Source organism: Pelophylax lessonae (assembly GCF_965119305.1).
Source record: "Pelophylax lessonae genome assembly, chromosome: 4".
Classification (NCBI taxonomy): domain Eukaryota; kingdom Metazoa; phylum Chordata; class Amphibia; order Anura; family Ranidae; genus Pelophylax; species Pelophylax lessonae.
The window spans coordinates 290951969-290976943 of NC_138771.1; the positions used below are offsets into that span (position 1 = coordinate 290951969).

General features: G+C 46.9%; 1 protein-coding gene across 2 annotated transcripts in view; it reads left to right on the forward strand.

The window, feature by feature from the left end:
* The window catches only part of MON2 (MON2 homolog, regulator of endosome-to-Golgi trafficking), a 271194-nt gene that overhangs the window by 121508 nt on the left and 124711 nt on the right, over positions 1–24975 (forward strand). For both annotated transcript variants that reach the window (XM_082256725.1, XM_082256726.1), the window contains exons 18-20: positions 11476–11549; positions 12958–13048; positions 23125–23226. In XM_082256725.1, the coding sequence (XP_082112851.1) occupies positions 11476–11549; positions 12958–13048; positions 23125–23226 (267 nt within the window). The remainder of the gene's footprint in view (positions 1–11475; positions 11550–12957; positions 13049–23124; positions 23227–24975) is intronic.

A 24975-nucleotide genomic window follows, 5' to 3' on the forward strand; every position in this document is an offset into this window, starting at 1 on the left:
CAGTGGTCGGACCGTCTCCTGGGCCTGCCTGTTCGTGTACAGACGGACAATGCTACCGCGGTGGCTTACATCAACCACCAAGGGGGCACCAGGAGTGCTCGATCGGCCCGGGAGGTGACCGACATTCTGTCTTGGGCCGAGGCTCATGTCCCGGCGATTTCGGCAGTTCACATTCCGGGTGTGGACAATTGGCAGGCCGACTATCTGAGCCGCCAGACCCTGGACCAGGGGGAATGGTCCCTGCACCCGGAGGTCTTTCAGATGCTGGGTGCGAAGTGGGGATCCCCAGATGTGGATCTTTTCGCATCTCGGCTAAACCGAAAGGTGGAAAGCTTCATGGCAAGAACGCGCGATCCGTTGGCGGACGCCTCGGATGCGTTGGTGGCCCCTTGGCATCAGTATCGTCTGATGTACGCCTTTCCTCCGATTCAGTTACTGTCCCGGTTCCTTCGCAGATTGGCCTCGGAACCGCACATGGTGATTCTGGTGGCACCGGACTGGCCTCGCCGGTCCTGGTACGCCGACGTTGTTCACATGGCAGTGGCACCTTCGTGGTGCCTGCCTCTGCGGGAAGATCTTCTGTCTCAAGGTCCGATCTTCCACCCTGCTTTACGGTCGCTGGCTTTAACGGCTTGGCTGTTGAGACCCAGGTCTTGAAGGACAAGGGTCTATCTCCTGAGGTTATTCCTACCCTGATCAAGGCTAGGAAATCTTCCTCTGGTAAGATCTATTACCGTACCTGGAAGGCCTACTTCACCTGGTGGGAGTCCAGGGGGTTTTCCCCTCGTTCTTACTCGGTGTCGAGGATCTTGGCTTTCCTCCAGTCTGGAGTGGATCAGCGCCTGCCGCTGGCCACAATAAAGGGCCAGGTGTCAGCACTGGCGGTCCTTTTCCAACGCCCTGTGGCGTCTCATTCCTTGGTGCGCACCTTCATTCAAGGTGTGCGACATTTGGCTCCTCCTAGAAAGGAGCCTTTACCTCCATGGGACTTGAATTTGGTCCTGTCCGCTTTGCAGCGTGCTCCCTTCGAGAATATCAGGGAGATATTGTTGTCTCTGCTGTCGAAAACGGTTGCTTTTCTTGTGGCGATCACTTCGGCTCGTAGAGTATCGGAACTGGCGGCGTTGTCTTGCCGTTCCCCTTACTTGATAATTCACAGGGATAAGGTGGTTTTGCGACCACCCCCATCCTTCCTTCCCAAGGTGATCTCTGATTATCACCTTAATGAGGACATTGTCCTGCCTTTGCTTTGTACGAAGCCTAAACATCCGAAGGAGATTGCCTTGCATTCCTTGGATGTTGTTAGGGCGATCAGGGTTTACCTGAAGTCTACGGAATCCTTTCGGAAGACGGATTCCCTCTTTGTCCTTCCTGAGGGACCTCGGAAGGGCATGGCTGCGTCCGCAGCAACTATTGCCAAATGGATCAGACAGACCATTGAGCAGGCTTACGCCTTGAAGGGACGGGTTCCGCCCTTCCCTGTTAAGGTGCACTCTACCAGGTTTTTGAGTACTTCCTGGGCCTATTGGCATCGGGCCTCGGTTGCCCAGGTGTGCAAGGCAGCGACTTGGTCGTCGGTGCACACTTTTTCCAAGTTCTACAAAGTAGACGTTCTGGCATCAGCTGATGCTTCCTTTGGCCGCAAAGTTCTCAGTGCGGCTGTGCCATGATGGACCCTTGGTTTTTTCCTGGGTCCCTGGCTGTTGGCATTTGCTTTCCTGGGCTGTTGCTCCTGTTGAGCATTGTTTTGTTGTTGCCCAGTTGGTTCTTACAGTGCGTGTAAGATTCTTTTCTCTGATGTGGGTACTGCGTTGCCTTTTCTACGGTTGCGTCTCCCACCCCTCATGTCTATACTGCTTTGGGACATCCCAATTGTGATGACTTAGAGGAGGCGGCGGCTGTCGGAGGACGTAAGAGAAAACTGAATTTTTGTAAAATCTTACCTGTAAAATTCCTTTCTCTGAGTCCTCCGACAGTCGCCGCCCCCGCCCCTCTTTTGGGGTTCTTATTACCTACTGCTATGCTACCAAACTGAGTTGAGAGTGGTGATGCAGGGGGGGTATTGACCAGATGGGACAGCCCCCTTTTGACCAAGTCTATATGCCTAGCTATTCCTACGGATAGGTGGACAATACCCAATTGTGATGACTTAGAGGAGGCGGCGACTGTCGGAGGACTCAGAGAAAGGAATTTTACAGGTAAGATTTTACAAAAATTCAGTTTTTCCCACAAATAGAGCTTTCTTTTGGTGGTATTTGATCACCTGTGCGATTTTTTGATCATGCGCTATAAACCGAAAAAGAGCGTAAATTTTGCAAAAATAACAATATTTTTCACATTTTTTTTATATGAAATTCCCCCCAAAAAAATGTAAAAATCTAATTTTCTCTTACGTCCTCCGACAGTCGCCGCCTCTTCATATTCGTCACATATGGGGTATTAGACTTTGCTCCGAAGGAGTAGCTAGGCAACAGAATATGTTAACAATAAAGCTTTAACATATCCCACCCTCAAGGGGTGGTCCCCTCAGTCAATACCCTCCTACTTCCTGCAACCATATCTCAGTTTTTAATGTCTAGCTTGTCAGGAGTGGCTGGCTCTCTCTTTGCTGGGACTTTTTGTCCCAGACTCTTTCTTCTTTTTAATATTTTGTTTGAGTTTTCTCTCTACCTTTACTTAGCTGTTATTTTTGTCAGCATTAGTTAGTTCTTCGGACGAAGAGGATCATGCGGACTGGGTCTCGGGCTGATCCCCCTGATCGCAGGTCGTGGGTCAGTGGCTTCCCAGTCTGCCATCGAGCGTTCAGCCAGGTAACGCTCCTGGCACAGTGAACGACCCATCCCTGTTCGGTGCAGGGATGATTGGTGAGGTGGCTACCTCACCGGACGCTGTGCGGTTTCTTAACCTCCATTGTGTGCGTCTTGAAGTGCGACTCTCCCTGCCTCATGTGCAGCGGCTTGTTCGCCTGTGCGGGTTCCCCACGCCATGTGAGGTAAGTGTATTTATGTGGGGACCTGTCTGTCTGGGGGGGTCTCAGTCTGGGACTGTGTAACCTGCCTTTAATCACACTGCTTGTCTCCCTATCTCTCGGCTGCATGCTGTGGGCTGCAAGGGGGGGGGGGAGCTGTATGACACTGAGTGTGTCAGGCTGGGCAGTGTGAGAAGCTGTGTGCTGTGGGGCATGTTTTTTCTTGGCATGTTTGGGCATATACAGCGATCGCTGCGGCGATCTAACATGTATCCATATATTGGGATGTAATGTGTGTGTTTTTATGCACTGTGGAGCGGCGTTTTCGGCGCCAATCGACGCCATTTTACCGGCGCCCGCTCCGGCCGCATGGTTTACATGCACGGCGGCCATTTTCTTGTAGCCTCCATAGGCTTACATAGAGCGCCCTGGCAGCATCACTTCCTCTTTCCAGGAACACCGATCGAGGCAGCAGCAGGGTCTCCTCAGGTTTTATCCTTCTGTTCTTGTCATCCATTGCCTGTACTCAGTTTGTATATTCCCTGTGGGGGTCTCATTGTGCCTGAGTGTGGTGCGGTGGGCTGCGCTTGCCGCGCTTGCTAAAAGGGGGCAGTTAACCCTTGGTTGTCTGGCATTACAGGGGCAATGGATTCTCAGGAGGGCAAGTTTCCTACAGTATTGGTGGAAAGCCAGGGGACCGCTGTTTCCCCCCCAGGGGGGGATTTAGCCACTATTGTGGCTGGCCTTGCTGCCCAGGTGCAAATGCTGGTGGCTGCTCAATCTACTAAACGGCCCAGAGTTGCTCTGTCCTCTGATTCTGAGGGTGAAGGTGATGGGGCTGTTCTGGCAGGGACCCCCTTATCGGGGTCCCGCTCCTCTCTTGATCTGGTGGGGTCTGAGGTAGAGGCTGAGGTTGAGGGGGTTGATAATTCTCCCCCTGGCTCGCCTGAAGAGCTTGCAATCATGGATGAGTTGATTGCTTCCATTAAGCAGACGCTACGTTTGCAGGACGAAGTGTGTCCCCCCGCTGCCTTGGCGGCTTATGGGACGCAGAGAAAACGCAGGACGCCGCAGGTTTTTCCCTGCAATGCTGATTTTCAGCGCGCTGTTAAGGATCAATGGCGCGATCTGCGCAAGCCTTTTGCGGTACCAAGTAAATTCAAGCTGCGTTATCCTTTCTCGCCTGCCACTGATGAACGGTGGTGTGTGCCTCCGCCAGTGGATCATGCTATTGCGGTTTTGAACAAAGCCACTGCGATTCCTGCAGAGGGTTCCCCTGTTTTCCGTGATGCCACGGATAGGAGACTGGAGTCTCTTGCCCGTCATACTTATTCTGTTACGGGTTCTATGCTTAAGGCTCTGTTTGCTTCTCTCATGGCGGCCCAGGCGATCGCAAGTTGGACGCAGATGCTTAGGCGCGTCCTAGTGGCCGATTCGGCCTCACCGGCGACCCTGGATATGGTGGATCAAATCCACCAGGGTGTCATGTATCTGTGTGATGCGGACCTGGACCTGATTCCGTTGGCTGCACGTGTGCACAGCGTGGCGGTGTTGTCTCGCCGCCTGGTTTGGTTGAAATGTTGGTTGGTGGACCAATCTTCACGTAAGACCTTAGCCAATCTGCCTTATGATGGGTCTCGCCTTTTTGGGGAGTCCCTGGATGTGTTGATTAAGGGGATCACCGGGGGTAAGAGCACTCTCTTGCCCCATTTCCCCAAGGCTAAGGGGGCTTCTGGGAAGAAGCATGCAAATTTTCGGCCCCCTCAGGGGTCCTTTCGTGCCTTTCGGCCGCACTACAAGGGCAAACCGTTCAAAGGCCAAGGCTCTCAGAAGAAGCCCTGGTCTGGGAAACAGAAGTCCGGCCAATCCGGGCCTGCGGCCCATAACAGTTCGGCCTGAAGGGGCGCCCTCACCCAGTTTTGGGGTGGGGGGACGCTTGCTCGGTTTTCTTCAGCCCTGGTTGGCCCGTGTGCGGGACAGATGGGTTCTGGAAATCGTTCGATCTGGTTACAAGATCGAGTTTCTCTCTCGGCCGGAGAGCAGATTTTTCCCTCAAATCTCCAACTGTCTCCAGAGCGCCTGCGGGATCTGCACCTGGCGGTGCGGGACCTGAGGGCTCAGGGAGTGGTGGTTCCGGTGCCTCATCGGGACAGATTTCGGGGGTTTTATTCCAATCTGTTCACCGTGCCCAGGAAGGAGGGCAAGGTTCGTCCGATTCTGGACTTGAAAGCTCTGAACCGCTCTGTGCGGGTTCGCAAGTTCCGCATGGAATCCCTGCGCTCGGTGGTGGCTGCCCTGGTTCCGGGGGAATTCATGGCCTCCATCGATTTGAAGGATGCGTACCTTCACATCCCCATATTCGAGGGTCATCAGAGATACCTTCGATTTGCCTTTGCGGAGGATCACTACCAGTTCGTGGCGTTGCCCTTTGGTCTTGCCTCGGCTCCGCGGGTCTTCACCAAGGTGCTTGCACCGGTTCTGGCATTATTGAGGGCCCAGGGCATTTCTGTCCTGGGGTATCTGGATGACATTCTGGTTCGGTCTGCGACCAGACAGGGTCTGGTGGAGGACCTGTCTGTCACAATGCAATCTCTGCAGGAGTTTGGTTGGACGATAAATGTTCCAAAGTCGACACTGAGTCCGTCGGTTCGTCTCCCCTATCTGGGAATGATACTGGACTCGGTGCAGGCGAAGGTCTTCCTGCCGGAAGACAAACTCAGGACTCTTCAGGAGGAAGTCAGGTCCCTCAGGGACGTTCCACACTCGTCTCTGCGGGCGTGTATGAGATGTCTGGGATTGATGGTCTCGGCCTTCGAGGCGATTCCTTTCGCGCAGTTTCACACGCGGGGTCTCCAAGCGGAGATCCTGTCCGGGTGGGACGGGCGACCTCAATCTCTGGATCTTCAGATCTCGTTGAGTCATCGCACCAGGGAAAACCTTCTGTGGTGGCTCCAGTCCCCGTTGTTGTCCGGGGGCAAGTCGTTTCGTCCGATCTCGTGGACGGTAATCACCACGGATGCCAGCCTGTCGGGCTGGGGTGGTGTTCTGGGCGTTCTGTCCGCCCAGGGAACTTGGTCGGAGGGGGAGTCTTCCCTCCCAATCAACATTCTGGAATTGCGTGCGATAAGGCTCTGTCTTCATCGCTGGACGGACCGGCTGCAGGGCTGCCCGGTTCGGGTGCAGACGGACAATGCCACGGCGGTGGCCTACATCAACCACCAAGGGGGCACCAGGAGTGCCCGAGCGGCTCGAGAAGTGGCCGACATTCTGTCTTGGGCCGAGACTCATGTCCCGGCGATAACGGCGGTTCACATTCCGGGAGTGGAGAACTGGCAGGCGGACTATCTGAGTCGCCAGACCCTGGATCAGGGGGAATGGTCTCTCCACCCGGCTGTCTTCCAGATGTTGTGCGCGAAGTGGGGTCTTCCAGATGTGGACCTGTTCGCGTCTCGCCTCAACTACAAGGTGAAGAGGTTCGTGGCAAGGACGCGCGACCCTTGGGCAGACGCGTCGGACGCGTTAGTGGCCCCGTGGCATCAGTACAGGCTGATGTACGCGTTTCCACCGATTCAGTTGCTGTCCAGGTTCCTTCGCAGGTTACACTCGGAACGCAGGACAGTGATTCTTGTGGCACCGGACCGGCCTCGCCGGTCCTGGTACGCAGACCTCGTGAATCTGGCGGTCGACGCCCCTTGGCGTCTGCCTCTTCGAGACGATCTACTGTCTCAAGGACCGATTTACCATCCTGCTTTACAGTCGCTGGCTTTGACGGCCTGGCTGTTGAGACCGAGGTCCTGAAGGAGAAGGGTCTCTCTCCAGAGGTCGTTCATACTTTGATCAACGCGAGGAAGTCTTCCTCGGGGAAGGTTTATTACCGTACTTGGAAGGCCTATTTTGCCTGGTGTGAGTCCAGGGGGTTTTCACCCCGCACGTACTCGGTTTCCCGTGTGCTGTCTTTCCTTCAGACGGGTGTCGATCAGCGTTTGGCGCTGGCTACGATAAAGGGTCAGGTGTCTGCGCTGGCCGTTCTGTTTCAACGTCCCGTGGCTTCCAACTCCTTGGTTGGCACTTTTATTCAGGGTGTGCGGCATCTGGTTCCTCCTAGGAGGGATCCTTTGCCCCCTTGGGACTTGAATCTCGTTCTATCTGTGTTACAACGTGCTCCTTTTGAACAGATCAGGGAGATCTCGTTGTCTATGTTGTCCAAAAAGGTCGCCTTTTTGGTGGCGATCACTTCGGCTCGCAGAGTGTCGGAACTGGCGGCTTTGTCCTGCAAGTCTCCGTACCTGGTTGTTCATTTGGATAAGGTGGTCTTGCGACCTAATCCTTCTTTTCTGCCGAAACGAGTTTCGGAATTCCATCTTAACGAGGATATTGTTTTGCCTTCGTTGTGCACGAAGCCGAAACATCCAAAGGAGGTGAGATTGCACTCTCTGGATGTTGTTCGGGCGATAAGGGTTTACCTTAAATCGACTGAGTCTTTTCGTAAGACGGACTCCTTGTTTGTTCTTCCAGAGGGTTCTCGGAAGGGCATGGCGGCTTCGGCCTCTACCATCGCCAAATGGATCAGGCAGACCATTGAACAGGCCTATGCCTTGCAGGGGAAGGTTCCCCCTGTGCCTGTGAAGGCGCACTCTACTAGATCTCTGAGTACGTCTTGGGCCTGCCGTCATGGGGCTTCTGTAGCCCAGGTGTGTAAGGCGGCGACTTGGTCGACCGTGCACACTTTCACAAAATTCTACAAAGTAGATGTTCAGGCATCGGCGGATGCTTCCTTTGGCCGCAAGGTTCTTAGTGCGGCTGTTCCATAGGGTCCCTTGTTGGGGACTCCTGGCTGTTGGGATAGTTTTTTGTATCCCCTGTTTTTTTGTCTTTTCCTGGGTTGTTGCTCCTGTTGAGCACTTATTTTTGCTGTTGCCCAGCTGGTTTCCTTCCTTTGGTAAGGTTCCTTTCTTTGATGTGGAGACTGCGTTGCCTTTCGGCGCGGATGCGTTTCCCACCCCTCGTGTTTGCACTGCTTTGGGACGTCCCCATATGTGACGAATATGAAGAGGCGGCGACTGTCGGAGGACGTAAGAGAAAACGGAATTTTTGTAAAATCTTACCTGTAAAATTCCTTTCTCTGAGTCCTCCGACAGTCGCCGCCCCCGCCCCTCTTTTGGGGTTTGAATGTATACTCTACTGCTATTCCACTAAAACTGAGATATGGTTGCAGGAAGTAGGAGGGTATTGACTGAGGGGACCACCCCTTGAGGGTGGGATATGTTAAAGCTTTATTGTTAACATATTCTGTTGCCTAGCTACTCCTTCGGAGCAAAGTCTAATACCCCATATGTGACGAATATGAAGAGGCGGCGACTGTCGGAGGACTCAGAGAAAGGAATTTTACAGGTAAGATTTTACAAAAATTCAGTTTTTTTAACATTTTCGGCCAATTTGTTTTATGCTACGTATGTTTGGTAAAAAAAATGGCAAAAAGCGTATTTTGATTGGTTTGCGCAAAAGTTATCGCGTTTACTAACAAAGGGAAAGATTTTTGTCATTTTTGGTGTTTTTTTTTTTTAACGAGTAATGGCGGCGATCTGCGATTTTGTTTTTTTTTTTTTGCGGGACTGCGACATTGCGGCGGACAGATCGGACCCTTGACTGACATTTTTGACACTTTTGGGGTTACCAGTGACATTACTGCAGTAATCAGTGCTAAAAATATGCACTGTTACTGTAAAAATGACACTGGCAGGGAAGGGGTTAACTGTATTGGAGAGGGAGGGGTTAAGTGTGTCCTAGGGGCGTGTTTCTAACTGTGATGGGACATGTCTCCTATTGTAAAAACAGAGATCAACGGTTCTACATAGTATAACCGTCTGATCTCCATTTTTACACAGGGGAGAATGACAGGCGGCTTGTTTACATAAGCCGCCCGCCTTTCTCCCGCTCTACCGACAATCGTAGTGTGACCGGCGGACATCAGGTCCGCCGGTCACACGCGCGGACTCCTCCGTGAACGAGCCGCGGCGGGCGCGGGTCTCAGGGGCGTGCGCTCGCCTGCTATTGGCTCACAAACCGGTCACAGGCTAGTGACCTATTTATACGTCACTTTGCCTGGCCGGGGCTGACCGCCGCAGTATATCTACTTGCGGCGGTCGGCAAGCGGTTAAAACTCTATAGGCGGCGCTTTAAAAAATTTTTAACGGTTACCTCTTTAGAGTTACAGAGGAGATCTAGTGCTAGCATTATGGCTCTTAATCTAGCAATCGCAGCGATACCTCACATGTGTGGTTTGAACACCGTTTACATATGCTTGTGTGACTTACGTATGCATTCACTTCTGCGCGTGAGTATTTTTACATTGTCACTTTAAAAAAAAATGTTTTAACACTTTTATTGCTGTCACAAGGAATGTAAACATCCCTTGTGACAGTAATAGGCAGTGACAGGTACTCCAAGTTTGGCTGTTTTTAATACTGTCATTTTTTTTAAATCTGGCGCCTTTAAGGCTTCAGTAACCAGAAGTGATGTCATGACATCTCTCCGGGTTTCCACATCGAAGACCCAATCAAAGCCACGTTTTTTTGGCTTTGTTTAAATCTTTGGCCAGCCGACTGGTCGCTCAGGCCTCCCGGTGGAACAGGAGACCTGGGCGAGCTGCGGGAAGAGAGGGACGTTCACTCCTGCTGCTTGTGATAACAGGCGAGTAGGGGCTTAGACGCATTGGTTTTTATTACAAGAAAGCCGACCATTGGCGCTAAAAAGCGGTAGGCATCACCCCGGTAAAACCCCTTGAAGCCAAGGCCGCATATTTGCTTTCTGTCGGTGGGAAGGGGTCGAGGAACAGGAAGATGTCCACAATGCTGCAAGAAGTGGGCAGCCAATAATCCAAAGGACGAATGCAAATGTGAACAAAGTGCAAACCCTGGTGTTTTTTTTTTTTTTTCTATAACAAGGGAATAGTTCATTACGAGTTCATAGAACAGAGTGCAATTGTCAACCAACATTGTTATTTGGAAATACTGAAAAGGTTACCAGAATCTGTTTGGAGGAAAAGACCAGAAATCTGACATGGCAAGTGGAGTCTCCACCACAACAATGCTACTGCTTAAACATATTTTATTTACAGTCAATCCGGAGCATTAAATTGTCACACCTTGTACTTAACGTTGCTTTTGGAAATGCAACACATAGGGGTGGAATTTACTAAAAGGAAAAAAGGCTGTTCACGTTGCAAAGGAAGTTTCCCATGGCAAGGGAATTTTCTCCAAAGCCTAGTAAATGTTGTGCAAATTCACTTTGGGAAAGGAAAATGTCCTTGCAAAGTGCAACTTTACTGGCAAAGTAAACAGTCTATTTGCCTTTAATTAATCAACCCCATAGTATATAATTTTGAGTGATTATTAAGCCCCTTTCACATAGAGCAGACTCTGTTTTGATCAGCAAGGGATCTGTTCACTGATCCCCTGCTGACCAGACCAGAGCAAGCAGATGACAGGTCTGTGTCTGCTCAGTTTATGCAGAGCGGGTATGGACAGAGCCCGCTGCTTTTTAGGCCTGCCGGGTGTAAACAGACTTCCTTGTCTGTATACACCTGGCTACTTCCAATCAATCCCTTATGTTTGTTTTTAATGGATCAGATCGAAGGTAGGCTGGTTAATAGGGGTGTATGGACAGTCTGATCAGGTCTGCCTAAAAAACTGACAGGATAGCCTAATTGGAACGGTCGTGTTAAAGGGGCCTAATTGTGAATCCTCGTCCAGTACACACTATTATGCTTAAAAGAGAAGCGCAGCTTTTAAAAAAAAACAAACCTACTTACTCACCCAGGTGAATGCAGCATCAGTCCAATGCTGCATCTGTTCCAGGCCACCTCTAAGACCAAGAATCGAGCGATTAAAGACGATAATCTCGGTTCTCAGTCTTCAGTGAGCAGAATGCCGGTGACCGTCAGTCACCGGCTTTCTGCTTTTCTCCTCCAGCGCTCACTGGAATGTTGGGCTGTACAGGGAGAGGAAGCAGCTGCTGCCTCAGGCTCTCAGCAATGCTCTGAGAGGCTGTGCCAGCTGCCAGTCAGGGATCTCTCCAGAGCCTGGACTGGCTTAGTGATGTCAGCTGATAGCAGACTTTACTGAATTTGGGTTACAGGAGTGCAGAACTAAGTGCACTCCTGTGACCCACAGGAGAAGCAGGGCCAAAAAAGCTTTGGCCTTCTCCTTTAAACTAGCCAGTGTACTCTAAAGTGACCCACAGAAAGCACGGCCAAGCATTAAAGCCCCCCACACTGCAAGGGTTAAATGCTCTTTAGCTCTAAGGAACAGAGTATAATGCTTATCTTACTCCTTGCTCCAACGCTCTCCTAATCTCCACTGTTAGGGTCATTATTTTTTCCTTTTAATTCCCTGTTTGGGTTTTAAGCAAACACACACCATTTAAGTGAAACCATATCTATGCCACCATTTTTTGGTAACTAAAGACTGATTGATGTTATGCTTCTATTTCCACTCTTGTCTTTTCAGGTTTTAACCACAGCAGTTATGACCGATTTACCTGTAATCTCCACTATCCTTTCACGACTGTTTGAAAGCTCTCAGTAAGTGACCTGTTATGTCAGAGAGAATAAACAATACAATTTTTAGCTTTTTTCCTCACAACTGAACAAAAAAAGTTTTGGCTGCTGTTAAATTAAAGTGAATAGCCTAAAGTGGAACTTTTGTCAGAAAATTAGGTCCTGCTAGATCACTTCAGGCTGGCCCCCTTTGCAGGTATAGCTATGTAAAACATTAAAACTCAGTGCTTATACTGTTTAGAATCCAGTAATACACTGTCTTACCCTGCTCTGCACATGCTCAGTTGCTCTCCATTTTTACAACAAGAAGTTAGGCGCTAAAGCTACAGTTGGGGGGGGGGGTGGCATGGAGTACAGAAACAAATAAAAGGGCATTAAAATCCAATATGCTGGATGTGTACTAGGAAATTCATGAGCTTAGTGCTGCCATCAAGGGAAAAACTGAAACCAGGTATCCGGATCTGTGGTAGAGGTGAAAGAGAGAGAGGTGCTTCTAAGTGCAGGTTTTCCAATTTAATGCAATAAAAACAATATAGACTCACATTGAAGTAGAAATAGACAGGCACATCTTATATGCAGTCATCGGTGAAGAGTCAAGTCCCTGGTGTTGGCGGCGTCCTGCAGGGCGACAGTCGTGTCATGCAGTTTCGTTGGTCTCCGTATGGAAGCCGGCTGTACATGTGGTAGAGCCTCCACCACTGTACAGCCGGCTTCCATACGGAGACCAACTAGACTGCATGACACGGCTACCACCCTGCAGGATGCCGCCAACACCAGGGACTTGACTCTTCACCGATGATTGCATATAGATGTGCCTGTCTATTTCTACTTCAATGTGAGTCTACAGTATATTGTTTTATTGCATTAAACTGGAAAACCTGCACTTAGAGGCACCTCTCTCTATTTCAGCTCTCTCCGTTTTTAGGCACTGCTGAGTTTGTAGAGGCCGATCTGCTGACAGCCTTAAAGCGGAATGAATCCCTCCTATCCTTTACAGCCAAGGAAGCTGCTTCTGTCTGATCTGCAACTGCCGTGGAGCCGCACAGGTGATCAGTTATGACACCAGCTATTTGATGGTTTGACAGTTTGGTTGAAGACACAAGCAAACGTGACAGTTAGCAATCCTGGCATTCTAGGGATGTAACTGTTTTTTGAAACTGTTAAATCAGTGGGTTTAGTTCTGCTTTATGATTTACTTTTGTTCAGGGGCTCTGGGTTTCAAATGGCAGCCTCTGGCAAGAAGAAACAGAAGCATTGCTGGAGGCAAATTACAACACACACTAATTTTAGTAGCATAATTAATAATGTGGAATGTATGTTCCTCGCTAAAGAACATTATTTTTTTATCAAGTAGTCATGGGTAAACTTCCTCTTTAAATATACATGGTTGAATGTAATGATTTATTTAACTGGCCTTGTATATTCCTTCTAGATACCTAGATGATGTATCGCTACATCATATGATTAATGCCCTGTGCTCATTGTCTCTGGAGGCTATGGATATGGCATACGGAAATAGCAAGGTAAAACTTAAGACTATATTTACTGCTTTATTGTGTTTACTGGGCTTGCTGAGCTATAAACATTGTGAGCAATTCATGGACCTTTCATAAGATTACATGCATTCTTCCCAATAATTTCTGTGAAAAATAAATACATTATGTTGTAGGAACAAATTCAATCTTTTTCTTCAACACAGTGGGGTTTATTTACTAAAGCTAGAGAGGGAAAGTTTGTCACAATTCTGCAGAGAATCCAATCAGCTTCCAGGTTTTTTTTTTTGCTAAAGTTTAATTAAACAAACTCAGGTTAGAAGCTGATTATTTTCACTGCAGAATTGTGACTAATTTTGCCCTCTCTAGCATTAGTAAATAAATCCCAGTATGTCTTCATACAATGAAAGGTGTCACAACTTTCAATACAAAATCAAACATAATGGGGTTTATGCCTGACTTTAGGGTAGTGGGTGAAGCCATGCAGATAGCATATTTAAAGTCCTTTAACTACTATTTGCTGCTGGTGTACAGCACAGGTACAGCCTACATTTACAGACTTTTATTTTAACTTGCATACAGCTGTTTCAGAAATGTTCTAATTCATTTTTACAGAATAAAGAGCAATTTTAGCAGACATGTTTGATTTTCCACTTTATTCAAATGAATTTACTAAATTGGAAACTCATTTTTAACACATTGACTGTGTATATGTCTGTGTGTGTTATGCATACTCAGCTTGCGCTTGTTCCTCCTTTTGTGCTTTGGAAGCACTTGGTTAGATTAAAAGAGACGTATGGTGTTTAGTTTTTTTTGTATAATCATACTTGCCGTTTCTGACGCTGAGTTCTCAGAGCTCCCTGAGAAAAGAACTTCTGACTGTCAGTCAGCAGCTCTCTGCTCTGCCCCCCCCCCCCCCCCCCCGTTTCCCCGCGCTCACTGGTGCGCTGGGCTGTGGAGGGGGCAGGAGAGGCTGAGCTGTGAGCCGGTCCAAGCATGTGGGCAGATCCCAAGCTCATTGTCGCAATCTTGCCTGAGCCTGGACCGGCTTTGTGATGTCGGACATTTGCCTACAGCAGGCTTTAGTCTGCTGAAAAGGAACTGCACTACTGTGATCCGCAGGAGAAGTACAGCCAAACGAGCTTTGGTTGTACTTCTCCTTTAAAGAGATGAGAAGGGGGAACCTGGAAGGTACATTAAAGTGAAAAGAGAAATGTCTTTCAAGCGCAGAGCACAGATTTTCTGGAATGTGGACAGAAAGTTTTAGAGTTCACTAAATCTGTGATCACCTACAGGGAGATAAGTTTCATGGATGAGAAAAAGATGTAAATGTGTAAAATGGGGCAGGCACAGCTATGAAGATAGGTTGTGATGAGATGGGTAAGGGCATATAAGAATTGTGACAAGAGACAGCCAAGAACGGATGGCCAATGGACTGGTAAGTTGTGAATTGTGAAAGAAGAAAATGTTCGCACACCACCACGGAATCCAATGAAGAAAAGTTCTTTATTCACATAAGTGGTACAAGGTACAGCAGGGTAGGACAGTAGACGCGTTTCACACGACTGCTATGTGTTTGTTCACTACCCAAGTTGTGAATTGTGACAAGAGACTGGGTAAGGGCTGGACTGGAGATAGATACATCAATGACTAATTGGGAAATTGTGGCTGAATTACGAAAGACATAGAGGATGCTAGGAAGAGCGGGAACTGTGGGAAGTGTGAAAGCAACAGCATTGAGAAAAGATGTTAGGAGCAAACCAGTGAAAAAACAAACGGTGTGCAAGGCAATCTTTATGTTGTTGTGTTATACAGTTTGAATTGCAGTGTAAACATAAATAAGTATAACAACATAGCACAATGGACTGCAAAGATTGGTCCTTTAAAACAGCATGTCATATTTCAGCTGATAAGTTCATTTGCAATGCTGGGTTTCTCTCTTACTTGTATTGACCTTCCTTTAGATGATTTGAAGTAAGATTTAGTAATATCACTTCTATACTGCTCTTTGCTGGAGGGAAAGCTGTATGGGAGGAGCTGCAGTGCAAGGATCTCCCTGCTTCTGCGTCATCAATGTGTGAATCTATACTTTCTGCACCTCTCCTCCTGTTCTAGATTATTTTCCCACTATTAATGAGATAGCTTATTATCAGTGGGGGTAGGGCAGCTCTAAAATGAAGAAGAAAAGCCCTTTTCCTCTATCAAGATTCCTGTAGCTGCAGGGAGTTTAGAGGCAATACTGTTGACTTGTTATTTTCCCTCTGCTTGCTTTTTTCAGCACACCTTCCACAGTTCAGGTTCTTTTTCAGCTCATAACCTGCTGATAAAACAAATTTTGATATCTGATAGTGGCCACTGAAGCCTGTTTGGTCTGGGCACCTTATTAAACAATGCCAATTAGGCCAGACCTTACTGTCCAATGTAGTATTGTAATATGTAATCTCTTTTATTGTAATTATGTTAAGCTGGAATGATTAAACTTTTAGAAAATTTGCCGGTGCTGATATTAATTTCAGTTGATATCAGTGCTTCTTCCAAAAATGACTGGCAATGATCCCGTAAGCAAGCTGGGCATGGCAACAGTCCAATTTACTGTCAGTAAGAAATCTTATGCACATAGGCTACAGCTTGTTTGAAATACAGTATGTACAGGTAAACAGAAAAGTTATTATTTTTTTGTGGATTTACTATCCCTGCTGTGTAAGCTGCGAGATTTTATTCTTTTTATTAAACTCCACTCTTTTGGAATCATTTTACTGCTTGAAGATTTTTGTCATTGCAAGAAAACTGAGGAGCAGGCCTAATATAATCGCTGCTTGTGTTCAGAGCTTTAGTTTGCGTTGTCATATGCTGTCATTTCGTAAGTATTGATATCAAAGCTGTTAACTGAGTTTCTGTTCCCAGCACATAACAACTAATAACCTTTTTATCTTGAAATGTATTTGATCTAAAAATTTTATGATATTCTTAAGACGTACTATGACTGATGCGAGTTCTGATAACACAAGGATTATGTACTGAATATTAAACTATTAAAAACATGAGTCTTCTAATCATAAAAATCGCTGAATGCCATGTACTTTTATTACACTTAATAAACAACTAACAAAGGCCTTCACAGATTGTGCTATGAAGATATTTGACATTGATTGAGATTTTGTTCCAAAACTATATTTCTCTTTCGTTCATCGACGGACACATCGCTCCATAAATCATAACTTCTGGGTTATATTGCCTCCTCCAGGAGTAGGACTAGGGAGAAGAAAAAACACCTAGCTATGCTCATGGGCCGTCCTCAGCTGGTATATAACCTCCCTCTCTGCTCTAGGTAATCAGTTTTAATCAATCTAGTCAGGAGAAAGGACCTAGGCTCCTGGCTGGGATCTCTGGTTCTAGCAATTTTTTCTCCTTCCTTACATTTGTTTTGTTTATTTTCTCGAGAGATCTACAATCAACTGCCGGGCTGGGCGACAGGCTGGATAATCTAAGTCCAGTGGTCCCCCCAGCCCAGCCACGCGCTAAGTCAGCTACGATATAGCCTCACGGACAGAGGCTGGCCCGCGAGTTAAACATCTCACAGGGTCGCATATGACGGGGCGTGGGTTTGAGTCGCAGCAGTCCCTTGGCCGACAGCTCCCCTACTTCGGTGGCGAGGATTCTGTCTGGAGCATTCCCCGCACCATAGAAGGGTAAGTACATCCTCCCCCCCTCTCCTTTTGGTGTTTTTTTGGGGTGGACGCAGGTAACCCTCAGAGATGGTCGTTCCTGCCTGCAGGTTTCCACCTCCCATCCTTAAATCCCTCAGGGAGCTGGGCTTCCCCCACTCCCTTTCCCTCCTGTCTGGACCTGGAGTCTGGTGGGGGTCCCACGGAAGAGGATGCAGCAGGGGCCCCTGGGGTCTCCCCCTCTATCTCCACTCTGTAAGGGTCCTGGGATAGTGTACGCCTGGCCCTGGTAGTCTGGAGGGGTCCCAGTTTAGTAGACCCCCTAGGTGCATGCCCTACTGTTTGCAGTGTTGGTATAGTGCAGGGGGGTCCCAGTGCAGAGATCGGTGCAGAGTGCGCAGCAGAGTCTCCCCTAACGTGTGTCCTACCTTCAGGGGTGGGGTCCCCTTGCAGAGGGTGCAGTATTGCAGAGGGCTCAGGAAAGATCCTGGCAGGCTCGTGGGAATGCAGAAGCTCTTTCTCTTCCCCCTCAGTTTCCTCTTCCTGTGCCCCTTACATATGAACAGGGATGGCCTCCATAGTGATGCTGGGTCTGAATTCTCGGTGCTCCTCCGATCGGTAGGGTGAGTCCTTGGGGGTCCCAGTTATCTTTCTATCTCCTGATACGTACCCTGAGCCTTGGGGAGGATCCTTTAGTGGTGCCAAAAGTTTGTTTTTGTACTGCAAGGTCTTCCTTTCCTTACGGAGCCTCAGGGTCACATCTCCCCCACTGACCCCGTCATGGAAGTGGCGGGTCCCTTGGAACCCCAGCTTCCCATGGTTGCACTGACGGTGGTTCTGCAGTCCTTAGTGTTCCGGGAGGAAGTGGCGTGTGGGCAAAGGCCCAGGGGGAAGTGTCCTCCGCCTTTCCCTGCGCAGTCTGTCTAATCTCATTCTGAGCATGATGCTGCCGTGAACGCTGCCCGTCCAGGGGGGCTTATTATTACACCCTCAGATCCATCCGATAGTGAGGATGATTCCTCCATGGTTGCAGCAGCAAATTAAAAAGTGCTGGTAGACGCACTTATCACTGCAGTGCGTGAGACTTTAAAAATGGAGGATGCGGCTGATGTAGCCACGAACCTGGATGTGTCGTTTGGTACACATAAGTCACCTCGCACTCCAAGGGTGTTTCCTTATGTGCCTTATTTTACAGGTTTTCCTGTAAGGAATATGAACAACCAAAATTAACCTTTGTGGTCCCCAAACATTTTGCTGCATGTTGCTCTTTTGAGGAGTCACTTTTAAAAAAGTGAACTAGTCCACCAGTGGTGGACCCTCCTGTTTCCAGGTTAAACAAAGCTACCATGATCCCAGTAGAGAAATCCCTGTCCTCTAAGGACCCTGCTGACGGGAAAGCGGAGGCTGTGGCACGCAGCATGTTTACTATGGCTGGTTCAACTTTGCGGCCAGGCTTTGCCTCAGCCCTGGTGTCTTAGACTCTAACTGAATAGGCCAAGCTTTTGCGCCAGGGCCTGGTGGATGAGCTGGTCCCCGCTGCTTATGTTGATTTAGCGAACATGTTGAACCATGGGCTGCAGTTTATTGGTGATGCTGCTTTGGATACAGCTCCTGGGCTGGCCCAACTTTCTGTTTCAGCGGTGGTGATTAGGCTCATGCTGTGGCTTAAAAATTGGTCCACAGACCAAGCCTCTTAGAAAGCTCTCATTGATCTGCCCTTCCAAGGCAATCGCCTGTTTGGGGCTACCCTGGATGACATCATTAGGGTATCATGGTGGGGAAGAGTACCTTCCTGCCATAGTCTAGGAAAGGGAAGGAGCCTTGTCGCAGACGGGGGCCCTCCTTCTCAGCACATAGAAAATTATTTTGTGCTTCTGGGACGGAGAATAAGGGAAAAAGATCTTTCAAATCTTCCCCCGGGAGGTTCCAAGCATCCTTGGTGTGGTAAGCCTAGAGCTAGCTTCTCTGGACCCACAGACAAGACCCCTTAAGCATGAAGGTCTGCCCTCACTCATTATTGGGGTGGGGGAACGTCTTTGCTGGTTTCCTGCCTCATGGACCGCCTTCAAGAGTGTCAAGGGGATCCAAGAAATTATTCTTTTGGGGGTACCCAGAAAGGGGGACAAAGCTTGTCCTTTTTCAGGTTTTTTTTTGGTCCAGAGTCTCCTTGTGCGGATTTAATTCCTGCAAAGATTCAGGTGATGTCCGAACTACCTAAGGTTTCCCCTATCCCTGTCCAGGGAATTGATTTACCTAGATCTGATTCTAATTCTGACCATGGTGGTCCTTCCTCTGGACAAACATCAGCAACTACAGGCCGTGATTCACCGGCTGCTGTCACACAGATGGTTTTCTCTCCCATTTTGCATACAGGTTCTGAGTCTGATGGTATTTGGTGGTTCTGTTTGCACAGTCCTACATGCAACTTCTTTTGCAGGTTCGGCTCCACAGGAGGATACCAAGGTTCGTGATGAGATCACGGGTTCCTCTGGCAGACATGACAGGCATACAAGGGCAATGGTAAGGCCAGTATCATCCTCCGCTTAGGCTTCTTCCGCAATTCCTGCGAGAAATCAAGGGCGAGGATCTTCCAATTATTCTGGTGGCCATAAACGTCCCTTGGGGGCATCCTCTCAGAGAAGACCATTTGTCCCAAGGGCCGATCTACCATCCTGCTTTACAGTCGCTGGTTTTATTGGCTTAGCTATTGAAAGCCAGGTACTGAGGGATGAAGGTCTGTCTGGATCAGTGATCCCTACTATGGTGAAGGCTAGGAAGTCACCTTCCAGCAAGATATACCATTTTATGTTGAAAGTGTATATTTCTTGGTGTGAGTCGATTGGCACTCATCCTCAATCCTTTTCTGTGGCTCGGATCTTAACCTTTCTTCAACAGTGTGTTGATCAGAAGTTGGCCTAGAGTGCCATCAAGGGCCAGATGTCTGCCCTGACAATCTTCTTTCAGCGACCCCCAGCTACTTACTCTTTAGTTCGTACCTTCATTCAGGGAATTCAACATGTGGCTCCACCTGTACAGTCTCTTTTGCCGCCATGGGATTTAAATTTAGTACTTTCAGTTCTCCAGAAACCTCCATTTCAGAATATTCGGGAGATTCCCTTGCCTACCTTTTCCCAGAAGGTGACATTCTTGGTGGCTATTACCTCGGCGCACAGGGTATCGGAATTGGCGGCATTATCCTGTCACAGTCCCTATTTAGTGGTCCATAAGGATAAAGTGGTTCTTCGTCCCTGTCCATCATTCCTGCCCAAAGTTGTCTCTGACTTCCATTTGAATGAAGGTATTGTGTTGCCTTCCTTGTGCCCCAAGCTGTCCCCAATTTCCAGGGAATTTGCTTTGCATATCTTGGATGTAGTTTGTGCAATTCGGGTATATTTGGCAGCTACTGAGTCCTTTTGGAGGTCAGACTCGCTTTTTGTGGTTACGGACGGACCAGGGAAAGGGCTGGTTGCTTCTTCGGCTACCATCTCCAGATGGATCAGGCAGACAGTGACTTAGGCCTATTCCATTAAAGGGCAGGTTCCACTTTTCCCTGTCACGGCGCATTCTACTCGGGGGCAAGTATTTCTTGGGCCATCCGTCATCGGGCGCAAAAATCGCAAGTTTGCAGGGCGGCCACTTGGACGTTGGTGCATACCTTTACAAAATCCTATAAGGTAGATACTTTGGCATCTGCGGATGCTTCATTGGCCGCAAAGTTTTGCAGGCTGCTGTTTTAGAGGGGCTGTTTCCTCTTGAGGTGTGTTTTTCTTTAAACTTTTATTTTTCCAGATAGGGCTCCTGTGACCCGGTTAAGGCTCCTATGTCCTGGTTAAGTGCTCTTATGTTTTAGCCTTGATTTATTTTCTCCACCCCTCATTTTTCTTTTGGCACTGCTTTCGGATGTCCCAGTAGGTATGATTTATGGAGCGCTGTGTTCGTCTATTAACGAAAGACAAAATGGGATTTTTGTACTTACCGGAAAATCAATTTCTCCAAGTTTATCGATGGACACAGCACCCACCCCTCTATGGAGTTATGATACTTCTAATACTGCTTGCTACTAAACTGATTACCTAGTGCAGAGAGGGGGGTTAGTTAAACCAGCTGAGGATGGCCCATGGCTGTGGCGAGGTGTTTTTTTTGTTCTACCTAGTCCTACTGCTGCAGGAGGTAATATAACCCAGTATTTATGATTTATGGAGCATTGCGTCCATCGATGAACTCTGAGAAATTGATTTTACAGTAAGTACAAAAATCCCATTTTTGTATTTTTCAAGTTTTATCCCATTACCTTATGTCAAGTTTTTTTTTTTTTTTTTACATTAGAATTGTTTCTGTTGTACCTTAACAGCCAGTCAAATTCAGACTTGGTTTTAGGCCTAAAGCTATTCAACATCTCTGAAGTGCAGGCAGCTTATGGTGCCTGAAGTTGTCTGTTAGTGTTTAAATTGACCCCTGTGGCCCTGTGAAGTGACAGACAGAGAAATCAGGGGAGGAGGCACATGGGGGAGGAGATATTATAAGCTCGGTTTTAGATAGATTGAGTTTGAGGAAGTGATGTGGCATCCAGGCTGATATGTCTGTTAGTAAATTAGTAATACTTGAGGAAACTGATTCATACAATTAAAACCTGTGACACTGGTGACTGTCTTACACAAGAGCTTATAAATCTTATTGCTGGATATCATTTTATATTTGACAGTAGTCATACTATTGTATCATTGGTGCCTAAAAAAATGTTCTGACGTGGCCATTCAAACTCTTGCTGATTTTTTTTTTTCTAAATGGAAGGATCTTTGCAATCAGGGCCAGGACAAAGGGTTGGGAAGGGAAGAGACCGAGCTGCCCTGGCCTCAATGGTTTACAGTAGGGATGTGGCTTCCTTCCTTCTGTGACAGCGGCAGTGATTTTGACAAGCGAGTGACTGCTGGACATAGGATCCTCTAAGCTTTCCACATCATAAATGGGGGAGGGGGCACAGTTTGGCATCTTTGCCCTGGGCCCTGGATGACCTTGTCCTCGCACTGTTAGCAAGTGCCACACAGTGCACAGAAAGTTTTCAGCACTTGGTATACAAAAGAACTCATGGGTAATTGCTTTCACCGTATGTCTTGTCTAGAACAGAGACTTGTTTGCCAAGATTCTGCCCTATCCCTTTTTGAATTTATCTTGCATTTGTTAACTTATTTAGCTGAACAGTTGCAAAGAAATGATGAGTTGAAGTAGGCCAAATCAACTAGATTTTAGAGCTCATGCACACTGGATGTTAAAAAAAATGGCAGTAGCTTTAGCTGTAGAACGGCGTGTTAAAAACATGAGTTTTGCAGCTTTTTTGCATTAGCGTTTTTTTAGCAAAACTATACTCCCACAAAAGCTTATGGCTAGTTTGAGCATTTTTACAGCTGAAAAACACTTCTTAAAACACACTAGTTCTGGAGGTTTTTTTCCAGTCTGCAAACTCCCCTGCTAAAAAATGCTGAAAATAGCCTATGTGTGCATAGACACATAGGATAACATGCTGGGGAGTTTACTGGCTGCAGAAAAAAATACCTGAAGCCAAATACAGCAGCTGTAAAAACATCCAGTGTTCATGAGGCCTTAATGTTCTGTAATCAGATCAGTGAAAAATAAATTCTGAATAGGCTTAATGTGCTTTTAATCTTCTCTGTATCACAATAGGACAGCCCTTCTCAGCCCTAGGGTTCCTTCAATGGTTGCTTGGGGATCATAGAGTAATGAACAATGTTTGGCCACAATGATTTTATTAAGGCATCTGTAAGGGGAATTTCTTTCTATTAACAACCAATGTTAAGCTGGGTACATACGGGCTGAAAATCATTGGAAACAGTTGGTTCAGCAGGAACCGACCTACTTTTGGCCCGTGTGTACAGCTCTTCTTCCGACAGAAGTCAGATTCATGGGGGATCACTGCACTAAAATCAGATGTGTTAGTACGGCATTCTGTAAGGTTTTTTTTTTTTTGTTCAGCTTGCTGGGTTGAACGGAAAACAAATTCTAGTGTGTGTACCCCGCATAAGTAACATTATTTCCACTAACTCCCTGTATATTAGGGCTCTTCGCTGAAGTGGAAAAAGGGTCACTTTTCACTAAATGTGAGGAAGCACTGCATTTTTTACAATTTGCATTTCTTTTGTGGACACTATTTTTTTTTTGTTTTATTTTCTTAGTAATACTAAAATAATATTGTTATATATAATAGTCCTGGGTGTCAAATCTGCAAGTACACCCTGTCCTTTATTCTTTTATTTTTTCTTATATCTACAATTTGCTGTTCATACTGATTTGTCGTGAGCTACAGATATAATAATAATTATTAACAGGTTCTTTGAGATCGAAATGTTATATAATGGTTCCTTTGTGTTAGGAAATTTAAGAAAAGCTTGACTAGAATCATTTCATAAGCTGGATTTTTGATTGTAGGAGCCATCCCTCTTTGCTGTAGCCAAGTTGCTGGAGACAGGATTAGTGAACATGCACAGGATCGAAATTCTATGGAGGCCTTTAACAGGACATTTAATAGAGGTACACAATGATACTTTCTTTTAACATGTAGATTGTCTTTTTATTAATGCATGTCTATTTAAAGAGGAAGTAAACCCTCCTCTGCAACTTTTACCTATAGGTAAGCCTATGATAAATATCTCCTAAACATGCACAGTTTAGGAGATATTTACCTTACATGCAGCCAGTGACGTCACTTGCGCATGCGCTCTGAAGGAACGGCAGCTGTTGCCGTTCCTTCAGACCCCTGTGCCGTGACCAATCGGCTCCCGCGCGCGTGCGTGGGAGTGACGTCACCGCGGCTCCTGGCCAATCAGATGGCCGGATCCCGCGATCCCGGAAGATGGGCGACTGGACATGTCGCCCATCATACAGGTAAGCGGATGGCACGGCGGGGGCTCGTTCTAAGGTAAGTATTTAATAATGAGCTAGTATGCGATGCATACTAGCTCATTATGTGTTTCTCTTTCAGGTCGAAAAAAAAAAAAAATTGTATTGGTTTACAACCTCTTTAATACAATTTTAGTTTTCAGAACACCTTTCAACAAAGTATCATATATAACAAAACATTGCACGTTCATATGCTAGGACATAAACCTCAAACTTATTATGCACTGTGGATCTGTCCATAAAAATCACTCTTCAAATCAATTAATTAAACATGTACCAACATTATGAATTATTAATATTAAACAATACTTAAAAAGTGCTTTTTTTGTGCTATAAATACAGACTTTTGTCGTGAATTGGCTTCCTTTAATGCAGGGATTCCCAAACTACGGCCCTGCAGTTGTTCAGGAACTACAATTCCCATCATGCCTAGTCATGTATGTGAATGTCAGAGTTTTACAATGCCTCATGGGATGTGTAGTTCTGCAACAGCTGGAGGGCCGTAGTTTGGGAACCCCTGCTTTAATGAATTGATATGTATATACCTGCGCTACAGTAGATTATTATATTTCAAAAGTGACTGTGTGGGCTGCTGCTGAAATAGAGGTGTGGTTATCCCTTTACATTATCTATGTACTGATCCCAGTGGTGCCCTTACCAAACATCCAATTTATATCCTTATAAATATAAATATATACAAATGCAAAATTTCAGATAAAGTACAAATGTGAATAAATCAAATACTGTAGACAAAGTGCAAAAAAGTGCTCCAATTCTTTTTGCTTGCTATATGAAGTGCTGTGCTCCCCTCCTATGTGCCCTCACTTAACAACTTTAAGATCTGAATGCGCCTATTGATAGTGAAAAATTCCTCTAATGCTGCTGTTCCTCCATTCCCATTGCTCTTCTCGATAAGATGGCAAGTTAGGATGATGTTCATTCCTCTCATGTAAAGAGGATTAAAATATCTCCATAGTGTAATTCCATTTTTATTAAAAGAGGTTAAAAATATATATATACGATTTACACACACAAGCAATTTCTGTAAAAGAAAAAGCATTTAAAGCCAGTTCGGAACAAGCGCTCCACCGTACGTTCCAAAGACTGGACGTGATGTCACTGGATGTCCCGCCTGGTCTCTGGTTTTGAGATAAATTGAAGGTATTCATGGTTATTGTACTGCCGAAAATACTGCATTGATGGTATCAGCACTCAATCAAAATGTACTGCCTAGGTGCTTCACATAGGTATAGAACATTATCTAGTAGGCACTCTCAGAGATCATAGGTAACCGCTAGATTAGTTTTATTACACTGACATTTCGGTGAGTCACAGCCTTGACTTGGGAAGCTTTGGTGTAATAAAACGATCTAGTGATTA